The sequence below is a fragment of the Scyliorhinus torazame genome, chromosome 15, assembly GCF_047496885.1.
Source record: "Scyliorhinus torazame isolate Kashiwa2021f chromosome 15, sScyTor2.1, whole genome shotgun sequence".
Lineage (NCBI taxonomy): Eukaryota > Metazoa > Chordata > Chondrichthyes > Carcharhiniformes > Scyliorhinidae > Scyliorhinus > Scyliorhinus torazame.
This window is the reverse complement of record NC_092721.1, coordinates 211,216,877-211,239,893: the sequence shown is the minus strand read 5'-3', so window position 1 is coordinate 211,239,893 and position 23,017 is coordinate 211,216,877. Positions and strand designations below refer to the sequence as shown.

Below are 23,017 nucleotides of genomic sequence, written 5' to 3'. Positions count from 1 at the left end.
GGGGGCGGGGACGTTGATTGGGGTGTTGGGGGGGGAGGGAGGGATGTTGATTGGGGTGTTGGGGGGGGAGCGAGGCGGGGACGTTGATTGGGGTGTTGGGGGGACGCAGGGCCGTTGATTGGGGTGTTGGGGGGGCGGGGACGTTGATTGGGGTGTTGGGGGGGAGGCAGGGACATTGATTGGGGTGTTGGGGGGGGGAGCGGGGACGTTGATTGGGGTGTTGGGGGTAGGCGAGGCGGGGACGTTGATTGGGGTGTTGGGGGGGGAGGCAGGGACATTGATTGGGGTGTTGGGGGTGAGGCTGGGACGTTGATTAGGGTGTTGGGGGGAGGCGGGGATGTTGATTGGGGTGTTCGGGGGAGGCGGGGACATTGATTGGGGTGTTGGGGGGGAGGCGGGGACGTTGATTGGGGTGTTCGGGGGCAGGCGGGGACGTTGATTGGGGTGTCGGGCGGCGCGAGGTAGGGACGCTGATTGGGTGTTGGGGGGGGCGAGGCGGGGGACGTTGATTGGGGTGTTGGGTGGGGATGTTGATTGGGGTGTTGGGGGGGAGCGGTGGTGTTGATAGGGGTGTTGGGGGAGGGAGGCGGGGACGTTGATTGGGGTGTCGGGGAACGAGGCGGGGATGTTGATTGGGGTGTTGGCGGGGGACACGGGGACGTTGATTGGGGTGTTTGGGGTGGAGGCGGGGACGTTGATTGGGGTGTTGGGGGGGACGCGGGGACGTTGATTGGGGTGTCGGGGAACGAGGCGGGGATGTTGATTGGGGTGTTGGCGGGGGACACGGGGACGTTGATTGGGGTGTTTGGGGTGGAGGCGGGGACGTTGATTGGGGTGTTGGGGGGGACGCGGGGACGTTGATTGGGGTGTTTGGGGTGGAGGCGGGGATGTTGATTGGGGTGTTGGGGAACGAGGCGGGGACGTTGATTGGGGTGTTTGGTGGGGGCGATGCGGGGACGTTGATTGGGGTGTTGGGGGGCGGCGGGGACGTTGATTGGGGTGTTTGGGGTGGAGGCGGGGATGTTGATTGGGGTGTTGGGGGGGCGAGGCGGGGCGTTGATTGGGGTGTTGGGGGGAGCGAGGCGGGGATGTTGATTGGGGTGTTGGGGGGAGGCGGGGACGTTGATTGGGGTGTTGGGGGGAGGCGGGGACGTTGATTGGGGTGTTTGGGGTGGAGGCGGGGATGTTGATTGGGGTGTTGGGGGGGCGAGGCGGGGCGTTGATTGGGGTGTTGGGGGAACGAGGCGGGGATGTTGATTGGGGTGTTTGGGGTGGAGGCAGGGATGTTGATTGGGGTGTTGGGGGGGTGAGGCGGGGCGTTGATTGGGGTGTTGGGGGGGCGAGGCGGGGCGTTGATTGGGGTGTTGGGGGGGGAGCCGGGGACGTTGATTGGGGTGTTGGGGGGGGAGGCGGGGACGTTGATTGGGGTGTTGTGGGGGGCAGGTGGAGACGTTGATTGGGCTGTTGGGGGGGGGGGGAGGCGGGGACGTAGATTGTGGTATTGGGCGGTAGGCGGGGACGTTGATTGGGGTGTTGGGGGGGGAGCGAGGCGAGGACATTGATTGGGGTGTTGGGGGGGAGGCGGGGACGTTGATTGGGGTGTTGGGGGGGAGGCGGGTGCGTTGATTGGGGTGTTGGGGGGGAGGCGGGGACGTTGATTGGGGTGTTGGGGGGGAGGTGGGGACGTTGATTGGGTTGTTGGGGGGGGGGCGAGGCGGGGCATTGATTGGAGTGTTGGGGGGAGAGGCGGGGACATTGATTGGGGTGTTGGGGGAGGGGCGGGGACGTTGATTGGGGAGTTGGGGGAGGGGCGGGGACGTTGATTGGGGTGTTGGGGGGGGGGAGGTGGGGACGTTGATTGGGCTGTTGGGGGGGGAGGCGGGGACGTAGATTGTGGTATTGGGCGGTAGGCGGGGACGTTGATTGGGGTGTTGGGGGGGGGAGCGAGGCGAGGACATTGATTGGGGTGTTGGGGGGAGAGGCGGGGACATTGATTGGGGTGTTGGGGGAGGGGCGGGGTCGTTTATTGGGGTGTTGGAGGGGGAGGCGGGGACGTTGATTGGGGTGTTGGAGGGGGGGGCCAGGCGGGGCGTTGATTGGGGTGTTGGGGGGAGGCGGGGACGTTGATTGGGGTGTTGGGGGGGAGAGGCGGGGACGTTGATTGGGGTGTTGGGGGGAGGCGGGGACGTTGATTGGGGTGTTGGGGGGGAGCGAGGCGGGGACGTTGATTGGGGTGTTGGGGGGGAGCGAGGCGGGGACGTTGATTGGGGTGTTGGGGGGGAGCGAGGCGGGGACGTTGATTGGGGTGTTGGGGGGGAGAGGCGGGGACGTTGATTGGGGTGTTGGGGGGAGGCGGGGATGTTGATTGGGGTGTTGGGGGGAGCGAGGTGGGGACGTTGATTCGGGTGTTGGGGGGAGGCGGGGACGTTGATTGGGGTGTTGGGGGGGAGCGAGGCAGGGACGTTGATTGGGGTGTTGGGGGGAGCGAGGTGGGGACGTTGATTCGGGTGTTGGGGGGAGGCGGGGATGTTGATTGGGGTGTTGGGGGGGAGCGAGGCGGGGACGTTGATTGGGGTGTTGGGGGGAGCGAGGCAGGGACGTTGATTGGGTTGTTGGGGGGGAGCGAGGCAGGGACGTTGATTGGGTTGTTGGGGGGGAGCGAGGCAGGGACGTTGATTGGGGGGTTGGGGGGGAGCGAGGCAGGGACGTTGATTGGGGTGTTGGGGGGGAGCGAGGCGGGGACGTTGATTGGGGTGTTGGGGGAGCGAGGCGGGGATGTTGATTGGGGTGTTGGGGGGGAGCGAGGCAGGGACGTTGATTGGGTTTTTGGGGGGGAGCGAGGCAGGGACGTTGATTGGGGTGTTGGGGGGGAGCGAGGTGGGGACGTTGATTGGGGTGTTGGGGGGGAGCGAGGCAGGGACGTTGATTGGGGTGTTGGGGGGGGAGAGGCGGGGACGTTGATTGGGTTGTTGGGGGGAGCGAGGCAGGGACGTTGATTGGGGTGTTGGGGGGAGGCGGGGATGTTGATTGGGGTGTTGGGGGGGGAGCGAGGTGGGGACGTTGATTGGGGTGTGGGGGGGAGCGAGGCGGGGATGTTGATTGGGGTGTTGGGGGGAGCGAGGCAGGGACGTTGATTGGGGTGTTGGGGGGAGCGAGGCAGGGACGTTGATTGGGGTGTTGGGGGGAGCGAGGCAGGGACGTTGATTGGGGTGTTGGGGGGAGCGAGGCAGGGACGTTGATTGGGGTGTTGGGGGGAGCGAGGCAGGGACGTTGATTGGGGTGTTGGGAGGAGCGAGGCGGGGACGTTGATTGGGTTGTTGGGGGGGAGCGAGGCAGGGACGTTGATTGGGTTGTTGGGGGGGAGCGAGGCAGGGACGTTGATTGGGTTGTTGGGGGGGAGCGAGGCAGGGACGTTGATTGGGGTGTTGGGGGGGAGCGAGGTGGGGACGTTGATTGGGTTGTTGGGGGGGAGCGAGGCGGGGATGTTGATTGGGGTGTTGGGGGGGCGGGGATGTTGATTGGGGTGTTGGGGGGGAGCGAGGCAGGGACGTTGATTGGGTTGTTGGGGGGGAGCGAGGCAGGGACGTTGACTGGGGTGTTGGGGGGGAGCGAGGTGGGGACGTTGATTCGGGTGTTGGGGTGAGCGAGGCAGGGACGTTGATTGTGGTGTTGGGGGGGAGCGAGGCAGGGACGTTGATTGGGGTGTTGGGGGGAGCGAGGCGGGGACGTTGATTGGGGTGTTGGGGGGGGGAGCGAGGCAGTGACGTTGATTGGGGTGTTGGGGGGGAGTGAGGCGGGGACGTTGATTGGGGTGTTGGGGGAGAGCGAGGCAGGGACGTTGATTGGGGTGTTGGGGGGAGCGAGGCAGGGACGTTGATTGGGTTGTTGGGGGGAGCGAGGCGGGGATGTTGATTGGGGTGTTCGGGGGGGAGCGAGGTGGGGACGTTGATTGGGTTGTGGGGGGAGCGAGGTGGGGACGTTGATTGGGGTGTTGGGGGGGAGCGAGGTGGGGACGTTGATTGGGGTGTTGGGGGGGAGCGAGGCGGGGACGTTGATTGGGGTGTTGGGGGGAGCGAGGCGGGGATGTTGATTGGGGTGTTGGGGGGAGGCAGGGACGTTTATTGGGGTGTTGGGGGGAGCGAGGCGGGGATGTTGATTGGGGTGTTGGGGGGGAGCGAGGTGGGGACGTTGATTGGGGTGTTGGGTGGGAGCGAGGCGGGGACGTTGATTGGGGTGTTGGGGGGGAGCGAGTTGGGGATGTTGATTGGGGTGTTGGGGGGAGCGAGGCGGGGACGTTGATTGGGTTGTTGGGGGGGAGCGAGGTGGGGACGTTGATTCGGGTGTTGGGGGGAGCGAGGCAGGGACGTTGATTGGGGTGTTGGGGGGGGAGACGGGGATGTTGAATGGGGTGTTGGGGGGGAGCGAGGCGAGGACGTTGATTGGGGTGTTGGGGGGAGCGAGGCGGGGATGTTGATTGGGGTGTTGGGGGGGAGCGAGGCGGGGACGTTGATTGGGGTGTTGGGGGGGAGCGAGGCGGGGATGTTGATTGGGGTGTTGGGGGGGGAGCGAGGCGGGGACGTTGATTGGGGTGTTGGGGGGGAGCGAGGCAGGGATGTTGATTGGGGTGTTGGGGGGGAGCGAGGCGGGGACGTTGATTGGGGTGTTGGGGGGGAGCGAGGCGGGGACGTTGATTGGCGTGTTGGGGGGAGGCAGGGACGTTGATTGGGGTGTTGGGGGGGAGGCGGGGACGTTGATTGGGGTGTTGGGGGGAGGCGGGGACGTTGATTGGGGTGTTGGGGGGAGCGAGGCGGGGACGTTGATTGGGTTGTTGGGGGGAGCGAGGCAGGGACGTTGATTGGGGTGTTGGGGGGGGAGCGAGGCGGGGACGTTGATTGGGGTGTTGGGGGGGAGCGAGGTGGGGATGTTGATTGGGGTGTTGGGGGGGAGCGAGGCGGGGACGTTGATTGGGGTGTTGGGGGGGAGCGAGGCGGGGACGTTGATTGGGGTGTTGGGGGGGGAGCGAGGCGGGGACGTTGATTGGGGTGTTGGGGGGGGGAGAGGTGGGGACGTTGATTGGGGTGTTGGGGGGGAGCGAGGCGGGGATGTTGATTGGGGTGTTGGGGGGGAGCGAGGCAGGGACGTTGATTGGGGTGTTGGGGGAGGTCAGATTTGGGGTTTGCGGTTGGATTTATTTTGTTTTGTAATGTTAAGTGTATTAAGTGCAAAACAAATGTCACTGGACACTGGCGTTGCTGAACAATAGGTTTGAGACTCAGAGGTTTGCAGTATAATTGGATCAGATTGCATTATCCGAATCTGAATTAAACTAAAAATATAAATTTCCTGATGGAATTTTGATGGGAAAGTGGGGTGGGGATGGGAGGAGCTACAGTTGGATTAAGGAGAGGGAAACTAACCAGCTAATTCTTACTCTCCCGTAGCTAATTCTATCTATGGATATTGGCTATTGATCGAATCTGGCTTACATCTCCCCCCCCAGCACCCCCCACCCCCAACTAGCCCCTTGCCCAGACTCACATCAATTGATCCCTTTGCTCATGACCCTGTAACCCTGTGAGCTGGTCATTGACTTCAGGAAGCAAAGTACTGTACACACCCCTGTCAGCATCAACGGGGCCGAGGTGGAGATGTTTGACAGCTTCAAATTCCTAAGTGTGCACATCACCAACAATCTGTCCTGGTCCACCCACGTCGACACTACCACCAAGAAAGCACAACAGTGTCTATACTTCCTCAGGAAACTAAGGAAATTCGGTATGTCCACATTAACCCTTACCAACTTTTACAGATGTACCATAGAAAGCATCCTATCGGGCTGCCTGTTAAGGCAACTGCTCAGCCCAAGACCGTAAGAAACTTCAGAGAGTCGTGAACACCGCCCAGTCCATCACACGAACCTGCCTCCCATCCATTGACTCCATCTACACCTCCCGCTGCCTGGGGAAAGCGGGCAGCATAATCAAAGACCCCTCCCACTCGGCTTACTCACTCTTCCAACTTCTTCCATCGGGCAGCAGATACAAAAGTCCAAGAACACACAATAAGAGGTTCAAAAACAGCTTCTTCCCCGCTGTTACCAGACTACTGAATGGCCGCCTTATGGACTGAACTGATTTCTTCACACATCTTCTTTACTGAGTAATACGACACTCCTGTATGCTTCACCCGATGCCTGTGTCTATGTATTTACATTTGCGTGCTGTTGTCATAAATATAAGAACTGCAAGGTTAATGAAATGTCTCGATCAGCCACTAGAGGGAGATAGAGTTACAAGTACAAACAACAAAGAAGAACAAAGAAATGTACAGCACAGGAACAGGCCCTTCGGCCCTCCAAGCCCGTGCCGACCATACTGCCCGACTAAACTACAATCTTCTACACTTCCTGGGTCCGTATCCTTCTATTCCCATCCTATTCATATATTTGTCAAGATGCCCCTTAAATGTCCCTATCGTCCCTGCCTCCACTACCTCCTCCGGTAGTGAGTTCCAGGCACCCACTACCCTCTGCGTAAAAAACTTGCCTCGTACATCTACTCTAAACTTTGCCCCTCTCACCTTAAACCTATGCCCCCTAGTAATTGACCCCTCTACCCTGGGGAAAAGCCTCTGACTATCCACTCTGTCTATGCCCCTCATAATTTTGTATACCTCTATCAGGTCGCCCCTCAACCTCCTTCGTTCCAGTGAGAACAAACCGAGTTTATTCAATCGCTCCTCATAGCTTATGCCCTCCATACCAGGCAACATTCTGGTAAATCTCTTCTGCACCCTCTCTAAAGCCTCCACATCCTTCTGGTAGTGTGGCGACCAGAATTGAACACTATACTCCAAGTGTGGCCTAACTAAGGTTCTATACAGCTGCAACATGACTTGCCAATTCTTATACTCAATGCCCCGGCCAATGAAGGCAAGCATGCCGTATGCCTTCTTGACTACCTTCTCCACCTGTGTAGCCCCTTTCAGTGATCTGTGGACCTGTACTCCTAGATCTCTTTGACTTTCAATACTCTTGAGGGTTCTACCATTCACTGTATATTCCCTACCTGCATTAGCCCTTCCAAAATGCATTACCTCACATTTGTCCAGGTTAAACTCCATCTGCCATCTCTCCGCCCAAGTCTCCAGACAATCTAAATCCTGCTGTATCCTCAGACAGTCCTCATCGCTATCCGCAATTCCACTAACCTTTGTGTCGTCTGCAAACTTACTAATCAGACCAGTTACATTTTCCTCCAAATCATTTATATATACTACAAAGAGCAAAGGTCCCAGCACTGATCCCTGTGGAACACCACTGGTCACAGCCCTCCAATTAGAAAAGCATCCCTCCATTGCTACCCTCTGCCTTCTATGGCCTAGCCAGTTCTGTATCCACCTTGCCAGTTCACCCCTGATCCCGTGTGACTTCACCTTTTGTACTAGTCTACCATGAGGGACCTTGTCAAAGGCCTTACTGAAGTCCATATAGACAACATCTACTGCCCTACCTGCATCAATCATCTTAGTGACCTCCTCGAAAAACTCTATCAAGTTAGTGAGACACGACCTCCCCTTCACAAAACCGTGCTGCCTCTCACTAATACGTCCATTTGCTTCCAAATGGGAGTAGATCCTGTCTCGAAGAATTCTCTCCAGTAATTTCCCTACCACTGACGTAAGGCTCACCGGCCTGTAGTTCCCGGGATTATCCCTGCCACCCTTCTTAAACAGAGGAACAACAAGTAGAAAAGACATTGATGCGAATAAAGATAATAATAATCGCTTATTGTCACAAGTAGGCTTCAATGAAATTACTGTGAAAAGCCCCTAAGAGGAGCTAAGCCTTGGGGGGAGTGAAGTGAAGGGGTTAGTTAGAGTACAGACCGAAGGAAATATAGCGTAAGAGCAGATCATAGTTTATAATAGTATAGAGATTAGTTGTAGGTGAGTGTAGATTATATGCTAAATATCAACTAGGATTACATGTCAAATCCAAATTAGTAATGTTCAGAAATTTATAGATTTGTTCACGTTCAAGCTATTTTGTGATCACTACGCCAACCTCCTGAATTTGGCAACACATAGAACGCCACACATTGTGTATTTATGTATGCCCTATGTCTATTTTTCATATATGGAGTGATCTGTCTGGACTGTACGCAGAACAATACTTTTCACTGTACCTCGGTACACGGGACAATAAACAAATCCAGAATCCAGACCCCAGGAAGAGTCAATGCCCTTTGCTAATGGCGCAAGGACAGTCATTGTTCTTTGACCCTGAATCAAGGATTGGCCCTCAGGAGAAGAAGGAAGGAAGATTGGGGAAATCTGAAGAATTGGGAGTTCTGTTGACTTTGACTTTGGGAACCTGGATTGTAGTTTTAGGGTAAGGGAGAATGAGAGTATAGAGGTCAGGAGCTCAGATTTGACGTCGCAGGAGGGGGCCAGTGTTCAGGTAGGTGGTTTGAAGTGTGTCTACTTCAATGCCAGGAGTATACGAAATAAGGTAGGGGAACTGGCAGCATGGGTTGGTACCTGGGACTTCGATGTTGTGGCCATTTCGGAGACATGGATAGAGCAGGGACAGGAATGGATGTTGCAGGTTCCGGGGTTTAGGTGTTTTAGTAAGCTCAGAGAAGGAGGCAAAAGAGGGGGAGGTGTGGCGCTGCTAGTCAAGAGCAGTATTACGGTGGCGGAGAGGATGCTAGATGGGGACTCATCTTCCGAGGTAGTATGGGCTGAGGTTAGAAACATGAAAGGAGAGGTCACACTGTTGGGAGTCTTCTATAGGCCTCCAAATAGTTCTAGGGATGTAGAGGAAAGGATGGCAAGGATGATCCTGGATAAGAGCGAAAGTAACAGGGTACTTATTATGGGAGACTTTAACTTTCCAAATATTGACTGGAAAAGATATAGTTCGAGTACATTAGATGGGTCGTTTTTTGTACAGTGTGTGCAGGAGGGTTTCCTGACACAGTTTGTTTACAGGCCAACAAGAGGCGAGGCCACATTGGATTTGGTTTTGGGTAATGAACCAGGCCAGGTGTTGGATTTGGAGGTAGGTGAGCACTTTGGGGACAGTGACCACAATTAGGTGACGTTTACGTTAATGATGGAAAGGGATAAGTATACACCACAGGGCAAGAGTTATAGCTGGGGGAAGGGAAATTATGATGCCATTAGACGTGACTTGGGGGGGATAAGGTGGAGAAGTAGGCTGCAAGTGTTGGACACACTGGATAAGTGGAGCTTGTTCAAGGATCAGCTACTGCGTGTTCTTGATAAGTATGTACCGGTCAGGCAGGGAGGAAGGTGCCGAGCGAGGGAACCATGGTTTACCAAAGAAGTGGAATCTCTTGTTAAGAGGAAGAAGGAGGCCTATGTGAAGATGAGGTGTGAAGTTTCAGTTGGGGCGATGGATAGTTACAAGGTAGCGAGGAAGGATCTAAAGAGAGAGCTAAGACGAGCAAGGAGGGGACATGAGAAGTATTTGGCAGGAAGGATCAAGGAAAACCCAAAAGCTTTCTATAGGTATGTCAGGAATAAGCGAATGACTAGGGAAAGAGTAGGACCAGTCAAGGACAGGGATGGGAAGTTGTGTGTAGAGTCTGAAGAGATAGGCGAGATACTAAATGAATATTTTTCGTCAGTATTCACTCAGGAAAAAGATAATGTTGTGGAGGAGAATGCTGAGCTCCAGGTAAATAGATTAGATGGCATTGAGGTACGTAGGGAAGAGGTGTTGGCAATTCTGGACAGGCTGAAAATAGATAAGTCCCCGGGACCTGATGGGATTTATCCTAGGATTCTCTGGGAGGCCAGGGAAGAGATTGCTGGACCACTGGCTTTGATTTTTATGTCATCATTGGCTACAGGAATAGTGCCAGAGGACTGGAGGATAGCAAATGTGGTCCCTTTGTTCAAAAAGGGGAGCAGAGACAACCCCGGCAACTATAGACCGGTGAGCCTCACGTCTGTAGTGGGTAAAGTCTTGGAGGGGATTATAAGAGACAAGATTTATAATCATCTAGATAGGAATAATATGATCAGGGATAGTCAGCATGGCTTTGTGAAGGGTAGGTCATGCCTCACAAATCTTATCGAGTTCTTTGAGAAGGTGACTGAACAGGTAGACGAGGGTAGAGCAGTTGATGTGGTGTATATGGATTTCAGCAAAGCGTTTGATAAGGTTCCCCACGGTAGGCTATTGCAGAAAATACGGAGAGGCTGGGGATTGAGGGTGATTTAGAGATGTGGATCAGAAATTGGCTAGCTGAAAGAAGACAGAGGGTGGTGGTTGATGGGAAATGTTCAGAATGGAGTTCAGTCACAAGTGGAGTACCACAAAGATCTGTTCTGGGGCCGTTGCTGTTTGTCATTTTTATCAATGACCTAGAGGAAGGCGCAGAAGGGTGGGTGAGTAAATTTGCAGATGATACTAAAGTCGGTGGTGTTGTCGATAGTGTGGAAGGAAGTAGCAGTTTACAGAGGGATATAGATAAGCTGCAGAGCTGGGCTGAGAGGTGGCAAATGGAGTTTAATGTAGAGAAGTGTGAGGTGATTCACTTTGGAAGGAATAACAGGAATGTGGAATATTTGGCTAATGGAAAAGTTCTTGAAAGTGTGGATGAGCAGAGGGATCTCGGTGTCCATGTACATAGATCCCTGAAAGTTGCCACCCAGGTTGATAGGGTGGTGAAGAAGGCCTATGGAGTGTTGGCCTTTATTGGTAGAGGGATTGAGTTCCGGAGTCAGGAGGTCATGTTGCAGCTGTACAGAACTCTGGTACGGCCGCATTTGGAGTATTGCGTACAGTTCTGGTCACCGCATTATAGGAAGGACGTGGAGGCTTTGGAGCGGGTGCAGAGGAGATTTACCAGGATGTTGCCTGGTATGGAGGGAAAATCTTATGAGGAAAGGCTGATGGACTCGAGGTTGTTTTCGTTGGAGAGAAGAAGGTTAAGAGGAGACTTAATAGAGGCATACAAAATGATTAGGGGGTTGGATAGGGTGGACAGTGAGAGCCTTCTCCCGCGGATGGAAATGGCTGGCACGAGGGGACATAACTTTAAACTGAGGGGTAATAGATATAGGTCAGAGGTAGCTTCTTTACGCAAAGAGTAGTGAGGCCGTGGAATGCCCTACCTGCTACAGTCGTGAACTCACCAACATTGAGGGCATTTAAAAGTTTATTGGATAAACAGACGGATGATAATGGCATAGTGTAGGTTAGATGGCTTTTGTTTCGGTGCAACATCGTGGGCCGAAGGGCCTGTACTGCGCTGTATTGTTCTATGTTCTATGATGTAATTTCTTACCTTTGCCAATTGATCAAGTTTGTGTTTCAACCGGTCGATATGCTTCCTGAATTCTTCTGCTTCTTTATAGACATCTTGGATCTTATCCAGCCCCTGTCCAATCCTGCAAATAATACTCAGAATCGTTACTTTCCTCATAGAACGTTACCAGCCACAGTGAGCTGGATACTCCGTTTCAGACACTGATGCTGGGACTGAATCGGTGATGTTCTACGACCACGGAATCGGCGCTGGTCCCAGAGCAATTCAGGATCCATTAATGGGCTAGCACCGGCGCCACTGTAACTAGAGATATTCCAATGAAAAACGGTGCCCGATCCACTCGGCGGGATTGGCTGACAAGCTGCAGACGCATACAGCACTCCACTCCCCACGCACACTCCCCACACACACACACTCTCTCCACAGACACACACCCCACACACACACACCCCACACACACACACTCCCCACACACACACACTCTCTCCACACACACACACCCCACACACACTCCCAACACACACACACTCTCTCCACAGACACACACCCCACACACACACACCCCACACACACACACTCCCCACACACACACACTCTCTCCACACACACACACCCCACACACACTCCCCACACACACACACTCTCTCCACAGACACACACCCCACACACACACCCCACACACACACTCCCCACACACACAAACTCTCTCCACACACACACACCCCACACACACACACCCCACACACACACACCCCACACACACACACACCCCACACACACACACCCCACACACACACACACCCCACACACACACACTCTCTCCACACACACACACCCCACACACACACACCCCACACACACACACTCTCTCCACACACACACACCCCACACACACACACCCCACACACACACACACTCCCCACACACACACACTCTCTCCACACACACACACCCCACACACACACACCCCACACACACACACCCCACACACACACACACCCCCCACACACACACACCCCACACACACACACTCTCTCCACACACACACACCCCACACACACACACCCCACACACACACACTCTCTCCACACACACACACCCCACACACACACACCCCACACACACACACCCCACACACACACTCTCTCCACACACACACACCCCACACACACTCCCCACACACACACACTCTCTCCACACACACACTCCCCACGCACACTCCCCACACACACACACTCTCTCCACACACACACACCCCACACACACTCCCCACACACACACACTCTCTCCACACACACACACCCCACACACACACACCCCACACACACACACACCCCACACACACACACTCTCTCCACACACACACACCCCACACACACTCCCCACACACACACACTCTCTCCACACACACACACCCCACACACACACACCCCCCCACACACACACACCCCACACACACACACTCTCTCCACACACACACACCCCACACACACACACCCCACACACACACTCCCCACACACACACACTCCCCACACACACACACTCTCTCCACACACACACACCCCACACACACACACCCCACACACACACACTCCCCACACACACTCCCCACACACACACACTCCCCACACACACTCCCCACACACACACACCCCACACACACACACTCCCCACACACACACTCCCCACGCACACTCCCCACACACACACACTCTCTCCACACACACACACCCCACACACACACACCCCACACACACACACTCCCCACACACACACACTCCCCACACACACTCCCCACACACACACACACCCCACACACACACACTCCCCACACACACACTCCCCACACACACACTCCCCACACACACTCTCCACACACACACTCCCCACACACACACACTCCCCACACACACACACTCCCCACACACACACACTCCCCACACACACACACTCCCCACACACACTCCCCACACACACACACTCCCCACACACACTCCCCACACACACACACCCCCCACACACACACTCCCCACACACACACACTCCCCACGCACACTCCCCACACACACACACTCTCTCCACACACACACACCCCACACACACACACCCCACACACACACACTCCCCACACACACACACTCCCCACACACACTCCCCACACACACACACTCCTCACACACACACACTCCTCACACACACACACACACTCCCCACACACACACTCCCCACACACACACTCTCCACACACACACACACTCCACACACACACACCCCACGCACACACACTCCCCACACACACACTCCCCACACACACTCCCCACACACACACACTCCCCACACACACACACTCCCCACACACACACTCCTCACACACACACACACTCCCCACACACACACTCCCCACACACACACACTCCCCACACACACACACTCCCCACACACACACACTCCTCACACACACACACTCCCCACACACACACACTCCCCACACACACACACTCCCCACACACACACTCCCCACACACACACTCCCCACACACACACTCCTCACACACACACACTCCCCACACACACACACACACTCCCCACACACACACACACACTCCCCACACACACACACACTCCCCACACACACACACCCACCCCACACACACACTCCCCACACACACACTCCCCACACACACACTCCCCACACACACACACACTCCACCCCCCCCACACACACCCCCCCCCCCACACACACACTCCCCCCCCACACACACACTCCCCCCCCCACACACGCACTCCCCCCCCACACACGCACTCCCCCCCCACACACGCACTCCCCCCACACACACGCACTCCCCCCACACACACGCACTCCCCCCACACACACGCACTTCCCCCACACACACGCACTCCCCGCGCACAATCCCAGTGTGAGGCCCAGCTGGATGACGTAGAGGAGAGGCGGGGCACCCTGTTACCTGGTGGGAAGGAGGCTGCCACCTGCTAATGTTCCCTGGGCCGTGAGCGCCATGGGCCCAACAGCAGGACCGGGCAGCAGTGTTCCAGGAATCCGCACGACCTCCTCAGGGCGGCCAGGGTGAGAGGCCAGCCCCTGGCAGCAGCCTCCACCCCACACACCCGTAATCCCCCCACCCGGTGGGTGACCAAACCCCACCGCTCCGGCAGTCTGCTCGCACCCCACCCTGCACCACATGCCAACACTCATACCGCCCGCCATGGCCGGGTACCCTAATCACAAAGCCCACCAGCTGCCCACCCCCTGTGCTGCCTGCGTGTGACTGCCGGACACTGCGCATTTTCTGTTTCACACACCACCACCCCCCGGCCAGGGAGAAGGCGGCGCACAACTGCAGGGAGAGAAGACTGAGGGCGCCCGCCGGGTCCTCACCACGGCAGAGCGACGGGCACTGTGCCGGGTCGGTGGGCTCAGGGAGAGGGCAGTCGCCGAGGTGGAGGTCGGCATTGGGGGTAAAAGTCCCTCTTCATAGGGAGAGGATTTGAGTGTAGGAGGAGGGATATCTTGCTGCAGTTATACGGGGCCTTGGTGAGGCCACACCTGGAATATTGTGGCAGTTTTGGTCTCTGAGTTTGAGGAAGTACATTCCTGCTGTTGAGGGTGTCCAGCGAAGGTTCACCAGACTAATCCCTGGGGTGGCAGGACTTACACATGGAGAGAGACTCGATCGACTGGGCTTGTACTCGCTGGAGTTTAGAAGAATGAGAGGGGATCTCATAGAAACATATAAAATCCGGATGGGACTGGACAGGCTGGATGCGGGAAGAATGTTCCTGATGTTGGGAACGCCCAGAACTAGGGGTCACAGCCTCAGAATAAGGGGTCAGCTATTCAGGACGGAGATGAGGAAGAACGTCTTCCCTCAGAGAGCTGTGACTGTGTGGAATTCTCTCCCACAGAAAGCTGCTGGGGCCGGTTCGCTGGAGATAGTCACGAGGGAGCTGGACGTGGCCCTTGGGGCTAAATGGATCAAGGGAGGTGGAGAGAGAGCGGGAGTGGGATACTGAATTTGCACAATCAGACAGGATCATATTGAATGGCACAGTAAGAAGTCTTATAGGTTTATTTGGAATCACTAGCTTTGGGAGCATTGCTCCTTCCTCAGGTGATTGAAGATGTGGGTTCCACAAACACCTATATAAAGTCAGTGAAGCAGCATGATACTTTGGTGGGGTGGATGCCCCTACGGCCGATGTTGCTCTCCACAACCATGGGCGATGGTGGGTGGTCAGTGAGGCGTGCAGCAAGCTGTCTACCTTGCAGGCCGCAGCAATGGCGGTCCATGCCTGGACACCCCACTCCTGGGGGTGACCCCGATGCCACGGCCCATCCCCCTGGCCCTGGCAGACGGCCCCCGCTCCAGTCAGCCATGCCAGCGGCAGGATCTGAAGCTCATGGTCGCGTCTCTGGGAACATGTCCGACCCCCTCTTTCTCCCTCCGCAGCCACGCCGCCTGTTTCCTGATTTTTAAAACCACAAGCGAACCTTGCCGTCGGTAATTCCTCCTGGCGGAGACAAAGCGGGAGCCTCGGAGAATAATGGGGCGGCCCTTTAATGATATGGCAACGCCGTTGACTGTACATGAGGCGGAGAATGCATTTCTCCAAAATCCTGGCCAAGTGTTGACGCCGGCGTAAACACCGGAGTGTTTCACGCCGGCGTCATTGGGCATCTTGGCCCAGCGATTCAGTGGGCCACAGGGGGCCAGCATGGCGCCAGGGTGATCTGCGCTGCTCCGGCACCGATACGCGGCCCTACACCGCCGGTGCGGGTCCACCGTTTCCGCGCTAGTGCCGCGCAACATGGCGGAGCCACACAGCGGGCCCACGCGGAAGGAGGTGGGCCCCCTCCAGATCGTGCTCTCCCGCCAATCAGTAGCTCCCGATAGCGGGCCTGGCCGTTGTCTCCGGAGTCTTATCCCACCGCCCCCCAACCATGACGGCCACTGCGGCTGTGGGTCTGAGCTCCCGCTGGGTGGTACGAGGTTGGAACCACGCCGGCAGAACTCGGCAGGAAATCGGCTGGTTGACGGCCCCCGACCGGCACCGATTATCCGGTCTTCAGAGAATCACGTCCCGGCGTCGGAGCGTCTTGGTCCCATTCTTGCCCTGTTTCTGGTCAGTTTACTCACGCTTTTGAATATTCTACATTGAAAAGTTTCTCCTAACTTTACCATTTGGTGGTGTTTAAATTTGTGCCCTCGAGGCTCCAATCCCCAAACAGGAGGAAAAGGTTTTCCTCATTTCCTCCAACCACTCATTCCCCTGAACAAAACGTTGACCTCGCTCAGTCCCTTTCCTGATGCAATAACCTCCAGGTCGTTCCTCTGAAGTCAGGAATCTTGACCATTTCCATCTCCTCCACTGAAGGAGGTTTTCAATATCGGCTGTTCCCCTAACTCTCCATTCTTCCAATCATATTCCCAGACCGCCATCCCCTAATCCTCTGTTCCTCTAACCGTTGCATTCTCTGATTCCTGGTTCCCTCTTTAATTCCTCCTTTGCTAGTGGCACATTCCACTAATCCCCAATCCACTCCCCTAATCCCCAACCCACTCCCCTAATACCCAATCCACTCCCCTAAACCCCAACCCACTCCCCTAATCCACTCCCCTAATCCCCAACGCACTCCCCTAATCCCCAACCCACTCCCCTAATCCCCAACCCACTCCCCTAATCCCCAACCCACTCCCCTAATCCCCAATCCACTCCCCTAATCCCCAACCCACTCTAATCCCCAATCCATTCCCCTAATCCCCAACCCACTCCCCTAATACCCAATCCACTCCCCTAAACCCCAACCCACTCCCCTAATCCACTCCCCTAATCCCCAACCAACTCCCCTAATCCCCAACCCACTCCCCTAATCCCCAACCCACTCTAATCCCCAATTCACTCCCCTAATCCCCAATCCACTCCCCTAATCCCCAATCCATTCCCCTAATCCCCAATCCACTCCCCTAATCCCCAATCCATTCCCCTAATCCCCAATCCATTCCCCTAATCCCCAATCCACTCCCCGAATCCCCAATCCACTCCCCTAATCCCCAATCCACTCCCCTGATCCCCAATCCATTCCCCTGATCCCCAATCCATTCCCCTGATCCCCAATCCACTCCCCTAATCCCCAATCCACTCCCCTAATCCCCAATCCACTCCCCTAATCCCCAATCCACTCCCCTAATCCTCCAATCCACTCCCCTAATCCCCAATCCACTCCCCTAATCCCCAATCCACTCCCCTAATCCCCAATCCACTCCCCTAATCCCCAATCCATTCCCCTAATCCACAATCCATTCTCCTAATCCCCAATCCACTCCCCTAATCCCCAATCCACTCCCCTAATCCCCAATCCACTCCCCTAATCCCCAATCCATTCCCCTAATCCCCAATCCATTCCCCTAATCCCCAATCCATTCCCCTAATCCCCAATCCACTCCTCTAATCCCCAATCCATTCCCCTAATCCCCAATCCATTCCCCTAATCCCCAATCCACTCCCCTAATCCCCAATCCACTCCCCTAATCCCCAATCCACTCCCCTAATCCCCAATCCATTCCCCTAATCCCCAATCCATTCCCCTGATCCCCAATCCACTCCCCTAATCCCCAATCCACTCCCCTAATCCCCAATCCACTCCCCTTATCCCCAATCCACTCCCCTAATCCCCAATCCACTCCCCTAATCCTCCAATCCACTCCCCTAATCCCCAATCCACTCCCCTAATCCCCAATCCACTCCCCTAATCCCCAATCCACTCCCCTAATCCCCAATCCACTCCCCTAATCCTCCAATCCACTCCCCTAATCCCCAATCCACTCCCCTAATCCCCAATCCACTCCCCTAATCCCCAATCCACTCCCCTAATCCCCAATCCACTCCCCTAATCCCAAATCCACTCCCCTAATCCACAATCCATTCTCCTAATCCCCAATCCACTCCCCTAATACCCAATCCACTCCCCTAATCCCCAATCCATTCCCCTAATCCCCAATCCACTCCCCTAATCCCCAATCCATTCCCCTAATCCCCAATCCATTCCCCTAATCCCCAATCCACTCCCCTAATCCCCAATCCACTCCCCTAATCCCCAATCCACTCCCCTAATCCACAATCCATTCTCCTAATCCCCAATCCACTCCCCTAATCCCCAATCCACTCCCCTAATCCACTCCCCTAATCCCCAATCCATTCCCCTAATCCCCCATCCACTCCCCTAATCCCCAATCCATTCCGCTAATCCCCAATCCATTCCCCTAATCCCCAATCCACTCCCCTAATCCCCAATCCATTCCCCTAATCCCCAATCCATTCCCCTAATCCCCAATCCACTCCCCTAATCCCCAATCCACTCCCCTAATCCACAATCCATTCTCCTAATCCCCAATCCACTCCCCTAATCCCCAATCCACTCCCCTAATCCACAATCCATTCTCCTAATCCCCAATCCACTCCCCTAATACCCAATCCACTCCCCTAATCCCCAATCCATTCCCCTAATCCCCAATCCACTCCCCTAATACCCAATCCACTCCCCTAATCCCCAATCCATTCCCCTAATCCCCAATCCATTCCCCTAATACCCAATCCACTCCCCTAATCCCCAATCCACTCCCCTAATCCCCAATCCATTCATCTAATCCCCAATCCATTCCCCTAATCCCCAATCCACTCCCCTAATCCCCAATCCATTCCCCTGATCCCAATCCACTCCCCTAATCCCCAATCCACTCCCCTAATCCATTCCCCTAATCCCCAATCCACTCCCCTAATCCCCAATCCACTCCCCTAATCCCCAATCCACTCCCCTGATCCCCAATCCACTCCCCTAATCCATTCCCCTAATCCCCAATCCACTCCCCTAATCCTCAATCCATTCCCCTAATCCCCAATCCACTCCCCTAATCCCCAATCCATTCCCCTAATCCCCAATCCACTCCCCTAATCCATTCCCCTAATCCCCAATCCACTCCCCTAATCCTCAATCCATTCCCCTAATCCCCAATCCACTCCCCTAATCCCCAATCCACTCCCCTAATCCCCAATCCACTCCCCTAATCCCCAATCCACTCCCCTAATCCACTCCCCTAATCCCCAATCCATTCCCCTAATCCCCAATCCACTCCCCTAATCCTCAATCCATTCCCCTAATCCCCAATCCATTCCCCTAATCCCCAATCCACTCCCCTAATCCCCAATCCATTCCCCTAATCCCCAATCCACTCCCCTAATCCCCAATCCATTCCCCTAATCCCCAATCCACTCCCCTAATCCCCAATCCACTCCCCGAATCCCCAATCCATTCCCCTAATCCATTCCCCTAATCCCCAATCCACTCCCCTAATCCCCAATCCACTCCCCTAATCCCCAATCCATTCCCCTAATCCCCAATCCACTCCCCTAATCCCCAATCCACTCCCCTAATCCCCAATCCATTCCCCTAATCCCCAATCCATTCCCCTAATCCCCAATCCACTCCCCTAATCCCCAATCCACTCCCCTAATCCCCAATCCACTCCCCTAATCCCCAATCCATTCTCCTAATCCCCAATCCACTCCCCTAATCCCCAACGCACTCCCCTAATCCCCAACCCACTCCCCTAATCCCCAACCCACTCCCCTAATCCCCAACCCACTCCCCTAATCCCCAATCCACTCCCCTAATCCCCAACCCACTCTAATCCCCAACCCACTCCCCTAATACCCAATCCACTCCCCTAAACCCCAACCCACTCCCCTAATCCACTCCCCTAATCCCCAACGCACTCCCCTAATCCCCAACCCACTCCCCTAATCCCCAACCCACTCCCCTAATCCCCAACCCACTCCCCTAATCCCCAATCCACTCCCCTAATCCCCAACCCACTCTAATCCCCAATCCATTCCCCTAATCCCCAACCCACTCCCCTAATACCCAATCCACTCCCCTAAACCCCAACCCACTCCCCTAATCCACTCCCCTAATCCCCAACCCACTCCCCTAATCCCCAACCCACTCTAATCCCCAATCCACTCCCCTAATCCCCAATCCACTCCCCTAATCCCCAATCCATTCCCCTAATCCCCAATCCACTCCCCTAATCCCCAATCCATTCCCCTAATCCCCAATCCATTCCCCTAATCCCCAATCCACTCCCCTAATCCCCAATCCACTCCCCTAATCCCCAATCCACTCCCCTAATCCCCAATCCATTCCCCTGATCCCCAATCCACTCCCCTAATCCCCAATCCACTCCCCTAATCCCCAATCCATTCCCCTAATCCCCAATCCATTCCCCTAATCCCCAATCCACTCCCCTAATCCCCAATCCATTCCCCTAATCCCCAATCCACTCCCCTAATCCCCAATCCATTCCCCTAATCCCCAATCCACTCCCCTAATCCCCAATCCATTCCCCTAATCCCCAATCCATTCCCCTGATCCCCAATCCACTCCCCTAATCCCCAATCCACTCCCCTAATCCCCAATCCACTCCCCTAATCCCCAATCCACTCCCCTAATCCTCCAATCCACTCCCCTAATCCCCAATCCACTCCCCTAATCCCCAATCCACTCCCCTAATCCCCAATCCACTCCCCTAATCCCCAATCCACTCCCCTAATCCCCAATCCATTCCCCTAATCCACAATCCATTCTCCTAATCCACAATCCACTCCCCTAATCCCCAATCCACTCCCCTAATCCCCAATCCACTCCCCTAATCCCCAATCCATTCCCCTAATCCCCAATCCATTCCCCTAATCCCCAATCCATTCCCCTAATCCCCAATCCACTCCTCTAATCCCCAATCCATTCCCCTAATCCCCAATCCATTCCCCTAATCCCCAATCCACTCCCCTAATCCCCAATCCACTCCCCTAATTCCCAATCCACTCCCCTAATCCCCAATCCATTCCCCTAATCCCCAATCCATTCCCCTGATCCCCAATCCACTCCCCTAATCCCCAATCCACTCCCCTAATCCCCAATCCACTCCCCTAATCCTCCAATCCACTCCCCTAATCCCCAATCCACTCCCCTAATCCCCAATCCACTCCCCTAATCCCCAATCCACTCCCCTAATCCTCCAATCCACTCCCCTAATCCCCAATCCACTCCCCTAATCCTCCAATCCACTCCCCTAATCCCCAATCCACTCCCCTAATCCCCAATCCACTCCCCTAATCCCCAATCCACTCCCCTAATCCCCAATCCACTCCCCTAATCCCCAATCCACTCCCCTAATCCACAATCCATTCTCCTAATCCCCAATCCACTCCCCTAATACCCAATCCACTCCCCTAATCCCCAATCCATTCCCCTAATCCCCAATCCACTCCCCTAATCCCCAATCCATTCCCCTAATCCCCAATCCATTCCCCTAATCCCCAATCCACTCCCATAATCCCCAATCCACTCCCCTAATCCCCAATCCACTCCCCTAATCCACAATCCATTCTCCTAATCCCCAATCCACTCCCCTAATCCCCAATCCACTCCCCTAATCCCCAATCCACTCCCCTAATCCCCAATCCATTCCCCTAATCCCCCATCCACTCCCCTAATCCCCAATCCATTCCCCTAATCCCCAATCCATTCCCCTAATCCCCAATCCACTCCCCTAATCCCCAATCCATTCCCCTAATCCCCAATCCATTCCCCTAATCCCCAATCCACTCCCCTAATCCCCAATCCACTCCCCTAATCCACAATCCATTCTCCTAATCCCCAATCCACTCCCCTAATCCCCAATCCACTCCCCTAATCCACAATCCATTCTCCTAATCCCCAATCCACTCCCCTAATACCCAATCCACTCCCCTAATCCCCAATCCATTCCCCTAATCCCCAATCCACTCCCCTAATACCCAATCCACTCCCCTAATCCCCAATCCATTCCCCTAATCCCCAATCCATTCCCCTAATACCCAATCCACTCCCCTAATCCCCAATCCACTCCCCTAATCCCCAATCCATTCATCTAATCCCCAATCCATTCCCCTAATCCCCAATCCACTCCCCTAATCCCCAATCCATTCCCCTGATCCCAATCCACTCCCCTAATCCCCAATCCACTCCCCTAATCCATTCCCCTAATCCCCAATCCACTCCCCTAATCCTCAATCCATTCCCCTAATCCCCAATCCACTCCCCTAATCCCCAATCCACTCCCCTGATCCCCAATCCACTCCCCTAATCCATTCTCCTAATCCCCAATCCACTCCCCTAATCCTCAATCCATTCCCCTAATCCCCAATCCACTCCCCTAATCCCCAATCCATTCCCCTAATCCCCAATCCACTCCCCTAATCCATTCCCCTAATCCCCAATCCACTCCCCTAATCCTCAATCCATTCCCCTAATCCCCAATCCACTCCCCTAATCCCCAATCCACTCCCCTAATCACCAATCCACTCCCCTAATCCCCAATCCACTCCCCTAATCCCCAATCCACTCCCCTAATCCACTCCCCTAATCCCCAATCCATTCCCCTAATCCCCAATCCACTCCCCTAATCCTCAATCCATTCCCCTAATCCCCAATCCATTCCCCTAATCCCCAATCCACTCCCCTAATCCCCAATCCATTCCCCTAATCCCCAATCCACTCCCCTAATCCCCAATCCATTCCCCTAATCCCCAATCCACTCCCCTAATCCCCAATCCACTCCCCGAATCCCCAATCCATTCCCTTAATCCCCAATCC

General features: G+C 55.3%; 1 protein-coding gene across 1 annotated transcript in view; it reads right to left on the bottom strand.

Annotated features, from left to right (window-relative positions):
- LOC140391348 (dynein heavy chain domain-containing protein 1-like) overlaps window positions 1-23,017 on the bottom strand; it is a 479,751-nt gene that overhangs the window by 251,827 nt on the left and 204,907 nt on the right. The window contains exon 8 of the mRNA XM_072475926.1: window positions 11,325-11,427. Coding sequence (XP_072332027.1) covers window positions 11,325-11,427 — 103 coding nt within the window. The remainder of the gene's footprint in view (window positions 1-11,324; window positions 11,428-23,017) is intronic.